Raw genomic sequence first — 14,519 nt, forward strand, 5'->3', positions numbered from 1 at the left:
CATACTGTTTCCGTCTTGTCCTTCCGTGTGTGGGTGGTGGGTGCGTGTGTGTGTGTGTGTGTCCGGATAAATCTTGTCAGTGCGATAACTTGAGAAATACTTAACATATGAACTTCAAATGTGGTTTGTGTATTGTTCTTGGTAATCCTAAGAAGCCTATTAAACAGGAGCAAAACAAGTTGTACGATGTAGTATTTGTGACTAATTGTTGACGACCATTAAAGAAAATCAATCATTGAGCTCAAAGCAAATATGGATGACGCAGCTATACTGGCCTTGCTTTACGAGACAAGCAGACGAGAGCGGGAAGAACTCAGTTTGGCAATTATCTCTCTCGTAGCATGTGAAGATAATTTTGGAGACATTTACAGTGCTTTATTTGGAACATTTTATAAACCGAGACAAGGAAGAGATGTTGTAATGATTAACTTGAACACCCTCTTTTTTCTTCTTTTTTTTTTACTTTGTGGATTTACCTGTGAAGATTTCATCACAATATTTGATGATTCAAGGGAAGTTTTAATCCCACGAAGGCAATGAGAAGCACTTTCCCCAATCAACAATCTGTTGTTATTTCATTTGGGCCAGGCAATACCATTCATATGCTATTCTTTCATAAAAGGAATATTATATATCTAATATTATTTCGAGATTGCTGCTCCCTCAATTTATTGAAGGCATGTGAGATGGCCAAATGCCCAGGAATGGGCAATGACAAGACCACTACTCCCAGAAGGCAATGCAGTGGGGATAATTGATGGATCACCTCGGTGGATTCAGAGACCTTTTCGAGGCAACTTACAACGACTGTTAAGTGAAATTTGATTGCTGTATCTGTTTAACAGTTGTACAACTGTCTCACATAACAGTCAAGGGGTCACTTTACGTTTGTAACTGTCACATATGCAAATTACGTATATATAAGTCAGTCATTGCTGAAGAGGATATATTCTTTATAAAAGAAAATCGCTCTGTGCGTGTGAGAAGGTTCCCCCAATGTCACAATAGAAATCACATGCCATTTAAATATCATCATTAGATGGAGGATTATGTAACGTTTCACACAACTGTTGGAAGTCCGTAACTGTTACGAATAGCCAACAACTCTAATAACTGTTTTCTCTTAAAATAACTGTAACTCTTATGATTAGAAAAAGGTGCCATTTTATAAGTATTCTTTTTTGAGTACCCCTTTAACTCTTGTCAGCATGATAACTTGAGATATATTGAGGAACTTGAAATTTGGTTTGTGGATTGTTCTTGATAGTCATAAGAAGCCTATTGATTTTAGGGCAGACAGGTCAGAGGTCAAGGTCACTATAAAACAAAAGAAATCTTGTAATGCCGTAACTTGAGAAGTACTTTACTTAGGAAATTAATTGAAATTTAGTTTGAGAGTTGTTCTTTTTAGTGTTAAGAGGCCTATTGCTTTTGGGGTCAACAGGTCAAATGTCAAGGTCACTTTATTGCTAAAACAATAGAAATGTTGTTCACGCGATAACTTGAGAAATATTTCACTTAGGAACTTTTTTGAATTTTTCGGGGATTTCAGGACCTAGTGCCCCTTTAACTATTGTCAGCATGATAACTTGAGATATATTGAGGAACTTGAAATTTGGTTTGTGGGTTGTTCTTGTTAGTCTTAAGAAGCATGTTGCTTCTGGGGATGACAGGTCAAGGTCACTATTGCTAAAAATTAGAAATCTTGTCAATGCCATAACTTGAGAAATACTTTACTCAGGAACTTGAAATTTGCTTTGTGGGTTGTTCTTCATAGTCTTAAGGAGCCTGTTGCTTTTGGGATCGACAGGTCAAAAGTCAAGATCACTATAGCTAAAACAATAGAAATGTTGTCAGCACGACCTACTTACCAACCTTGGTCGATCTTCCGATGAACCAAGGATACAAAGTCTCTCCAGATGTCTCTTTCCATCATCACTGTACGTACATTCATCTCCAATGGTGATTTCAGCCCAGTGTCTCTTTGAAGAAGATCAATGAATGTGGTGGCCTGCCTCTCTGAGTTCAGATGACCATGAGTTGGTTGCCATTCAACTTCGAGGCTATTTCTTCAGGATGCCTGACACACTGGCCGGCTAGGTGTAATCTCTGTTCAGCAATTTTATATGAGACTTTAGGCAATCCGTCGTATAGCTCTGCGTTAGTAGAGTGGTTCTCCCAGGAGACATTCAGTACCATTCAAAGCATTCGGGTGTACATTCCGTCAAGTTGCTTCTCTAGCTTCTGCGTCAGTGTCCATGTGCTGCATCCATAGAGCAACACAGATTCAACTGTTGCAAGAAAGAGTTTTCCAGATTTTGTATAGTTTGTGGAATGCTTGCCAGGCTAGTGCTTTTCTCACTTTTATGTCCGTCTCTGAACTCGCCATCCATGGTCGGAGGTATTTGAAGTTCTCAACGAGTCTACTTCACTCACTTATCTGTAGAGCCACTACATTTGCATATTCCCCTTACCGGCAGGTTCCATTCGCTAAGAGTTTATACAACAGCACCCTCTTTAATGCTACCCACACTGCCCTGCGCCCAAGCGCCATATTGGCTTCCTTTTTTTCTCTTGGCGGCGGGACAGATAAGACGTGTTTTTCAGTACCTCCGATAATTGAGTGCTTCGTCTTTATCTGTATTCCTATTTTCATCCAGAGTTGTAATAATAGAAGATAAGTAAGACAAAGAACACCTTGTTGTGTCGTGTAACAATTCTTCGTGAAGTGAAAGTTAATAAATAAGGAAGAAGAACTGTCGCTTCGAAAGGGCGTTGCCCCGATTTCGTCTTCTGTGCGTGGCTCGGCAGACAGTGACGTCTCGCCGTCCCGCCAAACTGGAGTCCCTGCAGGTTGGGCAGAGCACGTTAAAGATTTGCCTACCCCGACTGATGCAGTGGGAACTGAACATAAAGAGGGAACGCGGGGTGGCAAGGGTGGTAAGACCAAGGGCAAATCCCAAGCCGCTACCATTGTTCGTCCCAGACTGAAGGAGTGAAGCACAATAAACGGGGAAAACGGTCTCATGTGCAGACCGTAGAACCCGCCGTATCTGATACGGTCTACATGCTTTCTGGTCGTGTGTCGGCAACTCCATGTGTGAGCATGCCGGCTCCGGTCGTTCTACTACCCGTTGGGCCTGTTTCCGAACCCGGTGTGAGACGTGGACCGGAGCAGGCCGTATCTATTGCGGGAACAAAAGTTACCGATCCCCTCGGTGCTGGGCGGACAGCGCGCGCTGGTGGGTACTCGGGCCCGGTCGACGTGGTTTTGTTCGGTGCTCCGTGTGTGAGCACTGGACCTCAACAGACTGGTGTTCATGCAGGGAAAAAAGTCACCGTTCCCCCTGGTGCTGAGCGCATGGCACGCACCGTGGGGGCCTCGGCCGGCCAAGTCCCGCTCGACGTTCCAGGTGCGAACGTCGGACCGGAACAGACCGGAGTTATTGCATTGCCCACTTACGGGACATCATTGACTTCATCATACATTCCATGTTCGGGGATTCCCATTGTGGACGAATCATCGGAGATTAAATCTGGTACATCTCGAGCCCGCTCAAAGAAAAAGTCAAAGAAATCACGCCGATATAGACACCACTATTCTTCGTCGTATTCCAACAAGGATTTGTCCGAAAGCAAATCATCACGGTGCAGAAAATATCGACGCCGTGACACGATTCCTCAAGCCAAATTTCTGCAAGCATTTCACTCAATTTCGGCATCATTATCAGTCCAACTGTTCCCACACCAAATCTTCTGAAAAATATAATATGGAGATTCAGCACCTTTCTAACTTCGAGACAGAATTACGACTGGTGCAGAGAGACATGATTTGTGTTGAGATGAGACTCTTAAAGTCCCGGAACGTAAGTCATTCAAGCAACGTACGTGCCCAGTTTGCTCAGAGACACATAATCCAATTTTCCCGACTATTCCTCTGGATCAAATGTGTGTAGAACACATCAAGGCCGTAATGGAGACTAAGAAGAGGAAACCTTAAGATAAACGGGCTTCCAAATTCTTTCGGTTCCCAAAAGAGGACTTTGAGTCTTTCCTGTCGGTCCCGTCTACGCCACAATCAGCTAAAGACAAACTAGCAGCTGATGGCGGAGCAACTCCCGTTAAAGGGGCATTCATGGACCAGGCCCGAGGAAAACTTGAAGATGTTCTGAAGAAGTTAGATGAGGCGTCTCATTTAGGACTGCGCTCATCATCCTTCATGCTCCTTCTCACAGAATATCTAGCCTGTGGCTGTGAAGAAGATTCCACCATCCCTGCGGATATGGTGACGGCAGCTTTTCACTGCCTCGACAATACTCTGCGCATTGTCCTCAAACAATTCGCAAGAATCTCAACACTTGCCACGTCATCCCGACGAGCTAACGTGTTGGATGCATTATATCTACCAAATGAAGGAGCATGCAAGCGCTTGGACGACCTTTCGCTGGCAGGCAACGACTTGTTTGCTGGCAAGTTTCAAGAACTAATGGAGGCAGAGGCTAAACGCATAGAGGCCACCGACAAAATCAATATGCGTAAGCCTACATCCAAAACATCTCAGGAGAACCCAAAAGCACGGAAAGGAAAACCCACCTTCCAGATTCCTGCTCGTCGCCCGTTAAGGCCTTTCGGAACTCACCCCGAGGCCGATTTCAATCCGGTTCGGACAGACAGGGTGCTCGCGCACGACCGACCCAAGCCAACCGTAGACCTCAGACCAGTGGTCAGACTTTCAAGCCTCCTCCCCCCCCCCCCCCGATACTCTGGGGGATGGCGTAAATGACATTCCCAACCTTCACCAGCCTCCTATTGTAGGACCTGTAGGAGGACGCTTACAAAAATGTGTAAGGTCCTGGTTCCAGACTACAAACGACAGTTGGGTACTCAAAACAATCAGTCAGGGCTATCTAATCGAATTTACAAGTTCCCCTCCATTGGACAATTTTGTTTGCTAAACGCCGATCCCTCTCGAGCCATCAAAACGAGAGGCATTGGAACAGGAGATAAACTCACTTCGGACAAAAGAAGCAGTCCGGATTGTGTCTCCAGCACAGGGGGTACAGGGGTTTACATCAACCTTTTTCCTAACTCCCAAGAAAGAGACCGGCGTTTGGTGACCGATACTAAATTTAAAACCTCTCAACAAATTTATTCGACCCAAACGATTTCGTATGGAAACATTGCGGGTAGTGCTAGACTCCATTCAAGTTCACTCATGGGCAGCATCGCTGGATCTACAGGACGCGTACCTTCATGTTCCGGTACATCCAGATCATTACAAGTAGCTCCGGTTTCACTACATGGGAACAACGTACCAGTTCACAGTTCTCCCTTTCGGGTTGTCCACATCCCCACGAGTATTTACGAGAGTAGTGAAGACAATAGGAGCAGCATTTCGCAGGCGGGGGATCACCGTGTTGATGTACCTGGACGACTGGCTTATAGTAGACCAGTCGAGGACGGACACGCAAACAGCTGTACAGTTAACCCCGAGTCTGGCTACAGACCTCGGGTTTATAATCAACGAGAAAAAGTCGCATCCAATCCCAACCCAGTCACCAACATTCTTAGGTGCAGTCCTGGATCTCAAACATGGGGTGGTACGCCCAACAATGGACCGCATTCTGAAGCTCCAGCAGTGCGTACTGCTGTTTTTAGAAAATACATCTGCTCCAGCAAGAGCGTGGCTCAAGCTTCTGGGACTCATGGCCAGTATGGTGGACCTAGTGCCATTTTGCCGGCTCAGGATGCGTCCTATCCATTATTCATCCACTGCACCATGCAGTGAGTATAACCACAATTCTGTCTCCACACCTGCAGTGGTGGTCAGACCCGACCAACCTACAACAGGGCCTCAATTTCCAGAGGAAACAGCCCTCACTAGTGATACTATCGGATGCTTCCCTACTAGGTTGGGGAGCCAAGTTACCACCACACCAAGTATCAGGCACGTGGGGCCCGAAACACCAATCATCTCATATCAACATCCTCCAGATGCAAGCAGTGTTCAATGCCCTCCAGCATTTCCGTCAAGCAATTATAGGACAGTCAATCCTAATCAAATGCGACACAGTAGTATCGTACATAAACCGACAAGGAGGCACTCGATCGCCCCAACTCTGCCTCCTAACTTGGGAACTGTTCCGATTTTGTATTCAGAACAAAGTCACTCTTACAGCAACACATGTACCGGGCAAGGAGAGTGTGGTCGCAGACGCTCTGTCTCGGGGGACCATCATCCCGACAGAATGGACTCTGCGACCAGAAGTGGTACAGACTCTATTCAGGTTGATAGACCAACCACACATAGATCTCTTTGTGGCGTCGAAGAACAACCAACTACCAGTGTTCTGCTCTCGAACACCCAGCCCTCGAGCATGGCACATAGATGTACTGTCAATCTGATGGGACGGCATGTTGGCTTATGCCTTTCCTCCCATATCTCTGGTCTCCCGAGTTTTAGCCAAGGTGGAGCAGGAGAACTGCAAACTTCTCCTCATGGCCCTTTTTGGCCACGTCAGCCATGGTTCACAAGACTTGTGAAACTTCTGATACATCAGCCGGTAGTATTACCTCACAGACCAGATCTGCTGTTTCAGCCAGTGTCGGGATTCATTCATTCAGCCCCGACAGATCTCCACCTGACTTGCTGGACATTGTCAAGAGATCCCTTACAGCAGCGGGCTTTTCAGGAAAGGCTGCTGACATTGCAGCACAGAGTCGAAGGCCCTCAACAAGGACTGTCTATAATAGCAGATTACACCATTTCTATAAATGGTGTGAACGGCACTCTCTCGATCCCACCAATACTTCTATAACAAATATTGGAGATTTTCTGGTTTACCTCTTCGAGTCTAAGATAACGATAGCCACAATAAAAAATTATAGGTCAGCTATTGCGGCGATCCACAAAGGCTTTCCCAACGGTTCATCAGTATCCAACAATACAGCCATTGGCCATCTGTTACGAGGGATGTTTATAACAAGACCTCCCACACGTAAACTTTTACCTTCCTGGGACCTTACTCATGTTCTTGCTAGTCTTTCAAAGGCCCCGTATGAACCCTTGAGTCAGGCTTCACTATTACAGCTGACAATAAAAGTGGTATTTTTGCTAGCTGTAGCAACTGCCAGACGTCGCAGTGAACTAAGATGGCCACGTGCGGTGGGAACCAAATGGGGTGTGATTGATCCCCAATTCTGGATTCCTGACAAAAAAATCAATCCGCTTCCTTTCAACCACCTGATATATTTGTCCCAGAATTAAAATCGCTCTCCTCAATCCCATCAGACAAGATGTGGTGTCCAGTACGAGCTCTGAAATGGTATGTTGACCGAACAAAACACTTAAGGGGTCAGACGAAACAGCTATTTATTACGTCTTCATTACCTCATCGACCAGCATCTCAAGACATAAACACACGTTGGATTGTGACAGCTATTAAAGTCGGCAGCAAACCACTGGCCAAGTCAGTCCCGATCGGACATTCGGGCACATGATGTTCGAGCGGTCACAACATCCTGGGCCTTCTTCAAAGGGGTTCCCTTGGAAGATATCATCAAAGCTGCTTGGTGGAAATCTCCCAACACATTCTCGGCCTGCTACCTGACAGATGTGTTGAAGTCCGAGGGAAGACCTGGACGCACAGTCCTGACGGCAGCCAGAAAATCTGCTGTCAAAACTACAGAAAAAAGACCTTAACATTGGATTTGCCTTGGTGAGTCCCATTCAATGCTCAATTCTTTACTAGTTTTCATAGTAGTTCCCTAATGAATGTTTAAGGGTTGACTATTACATGTATATACACATAGAGCTTAAGGTATGAGATCCCTTACCGCCCGGTTCCCAGACGGTCTGGGCTAAGCTTCGCCCACTCCAAGAAAGGGATTGGGACTCCTCTCCAAAGTGGGCGAGCTCGGATTAAGAGAACGAAGTACAAGTCTGACTGGTGGGCCCTCTCCTGAACCTGAACAAAAGAAGCAATTTGCAAGGCGATAATCCTCACTGCCGGGTAACAAAGACCCGGCAAATCAAAGGGCGCGCCGCTGGTAATCCCTGCCATGGACTGCTATTGTTGGTGACCCATTGCCCTCGTGCAGGCCTATTGAAAAGCTTGAGCGATCAGTTAACAACGGTTTCAATTAGTCACGTGATACATTTTTCTCCCCTTAAATGTATACAAATGTATACGGACATGCACCGATGAATCCCTGAATCTGACTTTTAAAGCAAACAGGGTTGGTATTTTGTTCAGTATTAAGATCAGAATTCCCCAGTTTGTTCTATTTACGTGCATTAAAGTTAATGTGCTCGCTGCGACATTAGAGTTCCGTTTATCACAAAGTATAGTGAAAGGGTATCAGACTATTATGTTTACAGCGTGTATCACACTTTCTGTCTGACACCCAGTCCCGGCGTTGCAACAAAGCAGTACAAATGGCTGTTCCTTCAGTTACATATACCCCGTTGGGCTGTATGTATTCGATATTAAGACATGAGGGAGATCGTTCAATGAATGACAAAGAAGGTTTGCTCTGCGCTCGCTTGACGCCGGTGTAGCATGAATTTAGGTTGTATGAAGTACGGACTCATTGGAGGTATTGCGCATGCTCTTGCATAGATAATTAGGAGATGGACCGGTCACGTGAGAGGGTTTAACCAATAAAAGGGGGAAAAGAGTCCGATTTCCATATGAGTCCGATTTTCGTATGACACCGGGTTCCGTACACGGATGACGGGCGGAAACGTGGTCCATGCAGTAGTCATTCACAAGTTGCTTTCACAGCTCAATGGTTTGACTATATTAGAATGTATGTGTTCACGTACAATTTTGCAATGTCTTATCTTGCATATTTTCTAGATAGAAATTAGAATAGTTAGAAAAAATATTCCAACTATTAATTGAAATGAGTCTCAGGGTGAACAAAAAATGTACACATAAAAATCTGGTTTCAGGATTTAAAGTGAATGAAGTTTTTGGGTCAACAGAAAAACTTAAACCTTAAAACAAAGGGGAAAAAATAATACGTTGTACGTCAAGCAATCAGTAAAACCCATATAGGCCTACATTTACACGTGTTCATGCAAAGAAAATACTGCAATTCTATACTCTATAGCAAAGAAAATTCTGCAGATAATCATAGCCAGGGCGAACCAACTGCAAGTTGGCCAGGTGCTGTAATCCTCGAACAATAAACACTAATCCGTTGCAAGTGACCAAGAGAGCCACTCCAGTCAACCAAGCTCACGCTTGAATAACCGAGCGTTCATACCGATCGGGAGCTACAGAGTGGGTCATTCCCACCCGCTTCTCGAGCGTCATCCTTGAATAAAAGAGTGCCCAGTATGCATACCGATCGGGGCTACCGAGTGGGCCACTTCATACCGATCGGGGGCCAAGCTCATCCGCTTCTATTCTCAAACGGGTATCAGACTTTTCTGTTTAAAATGCGTATGAATTAACGTGAATAATGGGCAAGTGCGGTGTCGTAGTCTAAAATTCAAAACATCAAATTATTACCACATTCAAAACAATTCATGTTCGTCATATGGGGAATTCTTTATTTCAAATAATACAGAATGAGGTACTTCGTACATTTGATCATATCCGACAATATAGGTATCGAACATCGTATTTCGACAAATTCAAAGAAAAAAAATCACACCATTGTTCCAATATAGAACTTTGCAATCTCGGCAGTTGTATCGAGTTTATTTGTCAAATGATTTCATGCAAAAACAAAACTCTTGCATTCTATGAAGCTAGAAAAGAATAAAATTCCACACAAAATGTAATGATAGCCAGTGTCTTTCACACCAACCCAACCTGAGTTGGGCGCTGTAATCCTCGAACAATAAGCACTAATCCGTTGATAGCGACCAAGAGAGCCACTCCAGTCAACCAAGCTCACGCTTGAATAACCGAGTGTTCATACCGATCGGGAGTTACAGAGTGGGTCATTCCCACCCGCTTCTCGAGCGTCACGCTTGAATAAAAGAGTGCCCAGAATTCCTACCGATCGGGGCTACCGAGTGGGCCACTTCATACCGATCGGGGGCCAAGCCCGCCCGCTTCTATTCTCAAACGGGTATCAGACTTTTCTGTTTAAAATGCGTATGAATTAACATGAATAATGGGCAAGTGCGGTGTCGTAGTCTAAAATTAAAAAACATCAAATTATTACCACACTCAAAACAATTCATGTTGGTCGTAGGGGAATACTTTATTTCAATACAGAATAAGGTATTTCGTACATTTGATCAAATCCGAGAATATAGATATCGAACATCGTATTTCGAAAAATTCAAAGAAAAAAATTCACACCTTGATCATCTAGCTTTTAACCATTGTTCATATATAGAACTTTGCAAACTAGGCAGTTGTATCAAGTTTATTTGTCAAATGATTTCATGCAAAAACAAAACACTTGCATTCTATGAAGCTAGAAAAGAATAAAATTCCACAAAAAAATATAATGATAGCCAGGGTCTTCCACACCAACCCAACCTGAGTTGGGCGCTGTAATCCTCGAACAATAACCACTAATCCGTTGATAGCAGCTATTGTTGTGACCCAGAGGGTCACTCCAGCAGTCAACCGAGCGTCACGCTTGAGTAACCGGGCGGGTACAGTGTTCGAAGCGGGCGGCAGCTTACTGGGCGGGCCGAGCTCGCCCGGTTCTCGAACGGTCCCATTCCGGATCTCATTCCTAAGGGAGTTTATATTGTCTATATATATACTTCCATACTAATTAAACTAGAACTTACAATACACATATCTCACTGCCCACCGCCTTAAGGCGGTGCTACTCTATGCAAATGTAGTGGCTCTACAGGTAAGTGAGTGAAGTAGACTTCCCCCCCCCCACAGAAGTGTGGTGGGAGTCTACGAGCGATACTTAGCTGTAGAGCATCCCTCCCTCCTCCCCACTAGTTCAAAAACAAGAGCTTAATCCTGTAGAGCACAAGAAAAGAGGAAGCCAACATGGCGCTCCTGGCGCAGGGCAGTGTGGGTAGCATTATAGAGGGTGCTGTTGTATAAACTCTTAGCGAATGGAACCTGCCGGTAAGGGGAATATGCAAATGTAGTGGCTCTACAGGTAAGTATCGCTCGTAGACTCCCACCACACTTCTGTGGGGGAAAATTTTGATGGGTGACCTGATTTTGACTTGAAAGTGATAATGTCACTTTGGTTGTATGCCATGAGTTCAGTTTTCTTAGCGGTGATGTACAGACCAACCTGATGTCAGCACAAATGCTCAAGAATTACTTTACTGATGAACTTGAATTTTGTTTGGGGTTGCTCTTGGTAGTCTTTTCAAGCCTATTGATTTTGGGGCCCACGAGTTAAACGTCAAGGTTACTTTTGCTAAAACAATAGACATTTTCGATTTTGGTTACGGACACTGACTTTATAAAAAAAATGCCAGCATGACAAGGGGATTGGGCAAGTCTCACTTGCAGTATTTTTAAAAAACTTTTCAACCAGTTTTTGTTGGATTCTGCCCCCATTTGAAAGTTGGTATTTGTTTGATAGAAATCCATTTCTTCCAACTATCAGCCTACCAGCTTATTCTACAGATACTATCATAGGACCTATGCTTAAGAAAATGTTGACTTCTTGCTTAAGAGCAATATATCGTTTTATAGCAAGATTGCAATAACAATGATCTATTGCTTCCCTTGTATCCATGTATATTTTTCCAATGGCTGCTTCTGTGCAGCAATATTTTTCAAGTTTCTTCCATCATAAGGCCCTTCTGTGCAGGCGTGGATCCGGGGTGGGGTGGGGGGGTGGTTAGAAAAAAAACACAAGCCCTGTCAAATTTTTGTTTGTTTTTCATAGAAATACATTAAAAATAATGCGAACCCCCCCCCCCCCCCGCCCCGGACACTCATAACAAATTATATATTGGCCCTATATATGTATTGGCCCTTTGTGTGCATAATTGTCGGATTTTAACAGCGCCCCCATCGACAGATGGTACCAGCCCCCCCCCCCCTTCTCTTCAATCCAAGTTATTACTTAGTACATGTGGTGACCAGCATGTGGTGATGACAGTTCTATGGCTGTACCTGGATTGATGGGTTGATTCAAACAACCTGATGAAGGGCTCAGTTTCCAGGTGACGCAACTCTCCGTTGTGATACTGTCAGATGTTTCACAACTCAGTTGGGGAGCCACGTTACCAGGCAGGTGGGACCAGAATACTGCTTATCTCCCTGCTATATTACAGTCTGAGGGTACACCGGGATGTACAGTCCCGTCAGTGAACAAAACGTCTGCCAACAAGACTAAAGAATGTGGTCCTTAACAAGAGGATGGTGCTATTTTGAAAATTAATAGCAAATGGAACCTGCTGGTAAGGGGAAACAGACCCCTCTCATAGACAGCCATCTTCGTAGGAAAATTACAACTGCGTATTCAACACCATCAGGTGCGTGTACACGCAGTGTGTACAATTTTTCTAAACACAGCGCATGTTGCAAGAAATTCCTTCGCAATTTGGCACAGCTGATGCGCATCACGAAAATTTGACGCCCAAAATGCAGATGCATGTGGCAATGTGTAGGGAGTGACATTAAAGAGAGATCTATAGCTCCTGCCACACTACTGTGGAAGAAAAGTTTGCAGGTTTCTCAAGCCCCAACGCCATGTCTCTACCTTCATCAGTCATACCCAATTCCTGTGAATCATCCTGCAGGAGGTAGGGTTAGGGTTGATAAACCTGCCTAACCTGTTTGCATGGTTGGAGTAAATAGAAGTGATGTCATGTCACTAACATGACAGTAAAACTAAATTTGTACATTTGTACAAAATTTGTTTGGCCGTTCAACCTGTCATTTTTTATGCCTTGTCGTGAAAACATATATGCATAATTATGGATGCGATTTCTATTTGATCAACTAGAAACTTGAGACAAGGGTGGCGTCAGATGAAGACCTTAAACTTTCTGATCTTCTACGCTACTATATGAGAGATTCTGCTGCAGCAAAGGTACTGTATCATTTGTATTCTATACTCATACATATTCATAATCAACGGCCAATTTTTCAGTGGTCAATTCACCATCACGTGTCAGCCGCTAGTTTTGCTGTTTGCCAAGAACGCATTAGGTTTCATGCACAGGTTAAATAGCATACATCATAGACTATTGCACACATTTCCCATGCGCTGGTCTACTACGGGTGTGCTTTATGTAGCAATCATGAAACTAGCCCATGGGGGTAGTGTGCATGTGCAGCATCATCCGTGAGAAAATGGGAGCACATGCATACATCTCGTGAAACAAGCTGAGCAAAATATTACTTTTATTTGCTAGTTTTAAGGCATTGATAGCGGACTAACCGCTTAGGTAGCATGTGGGTGGCACTGGTGTGTGTGTGTTTTTTTTTACATATCAGCGTGTATAGAAGACTGGCTCTGCTTATGGCTTTACCCGTTTGGAAGACCTCATTAGTAAAAAAATTGTCGGCCTGTGAAGAATTTGTGGCACTTTTGTACCCAAGTTGTAACTTGTTCGTGACAAAAATCACGAAATATGTCGTCTGTTCTCATACTGGTACTTGTACTTGTACTTGTACTCATACTCGGTGACCTGTACTTCTACTTGGAAGTACTTGTACTCATTTTCAAAGCTGAGAAGGCAGTTCTTGGTGCTCGGAAAAAAGTCCTCGACTACAACTTTGGTTGTAGATGCGATGTGTAGTTTCGTTGTGTACAGCGAAAAATTTGATGTACATGTACGAAAGAAAATAACCGAGTAAAATAACCAAATCAAGAGCTGAAACAAAGACTGCACCTCAGTTTAACCACAGGCTGTGGTTTCATTGTGTGGAAATCATTTTGAAGTTTAAAGTGTATTTCATTGGAAAATAACGCTGAAACTTCGAAAATCAATAAAAAAATTACATTCAATGAATTTCAAATTAAAAGGAACCTCCGATTTGTACCGGAAGGAAGAGTCACGTGATTTGACCCACACGAGATAAAATGGAGATCTATTCCCCCAAAAATCAAGTTCCGGTCTCTCACGATTTATTTTATATTGGTTTTCAAGTCAACTTTTGGGACTCTCTTACCTGTTAAACCTTACATTTGCATATACCAACAGGCACAATTTTTTTATTGTCCTTGTTATACAACTCGGCAGAAAGTCCTTAATGCCTGGTGAACTGGATAAAACAAATCGCCACGTGAAGGAGTTTGGCATCGCAAAAAGACAAATTTCCTGTGCAACATCAGGCTCTGTTTACGCTGCCTTGCCTTTTTTTTTTTTGGGTGGCTTTTTTTTTTTTTCAAGCTTCAATTGTACAGACAAGGTGGGTACTATTTTGCTTTTTTGTGTCCTCATTATACATTGGTATCCTCCATAATTTGCCTTAGAAGAAGAAGAAGAAGAAGAAGAAAGAAGAAAAAAAACAGCACAAAAACAAAGGCTTTTCCGCACTTTGCGGAAAAGCCAAAAACTAGAGGTCTATGTCTGTTTGAAAACAGAACATAGGGCTTTTCCGCTT

The 14,519-nt window shown here is 43.8% G+C and overlaps 1 protein-coding gene across 2 annotated transcripts in view; it reads left to right on the plus strand.

Moving 5' to 3' along the window:
- Positions 1 to 12,891: 12,891 nt before the first annotated feature.
- LOC119743400 (sorting nexin-6-like) overlaps positions 12,892 to 14,519 on the plus strand; it is a 53,652-nt gene continuing 52,024 nt past the window's right edge. For both annotated transcript variants that reach the window (XR_005273022.1, XM_038219796.1), the window contains exon 1: positions 12,892 to 12,999. Coding sequence is in view for 1 of the 2 variants with exons in the window: in XM_038219796.1 (XP_038075724.1) it covers positions 12,976 to 12,999 (24 nt within the window). In the remaining variant the exon portion in view is untranslated. The remainder of the gene's footprint in view (positions 13,000 to 14,519) is intronic.

This window comes from Patiria miniata, unplaced genomic scaffold (assembly GCF_015706575.1).
Source record: "Patiria miniata isolate m_02_andy unplaced genomic scaffold, ASM1570657v1 HiC_scaffold_11, whole genome shotgun sequence".
Classification (NCBI taxonomy): Eukaryota; Metazoa; Echinodermata; class Asteroidea; order Valvatida; family Asterinidae; genus Patiria; species Patiria miniata.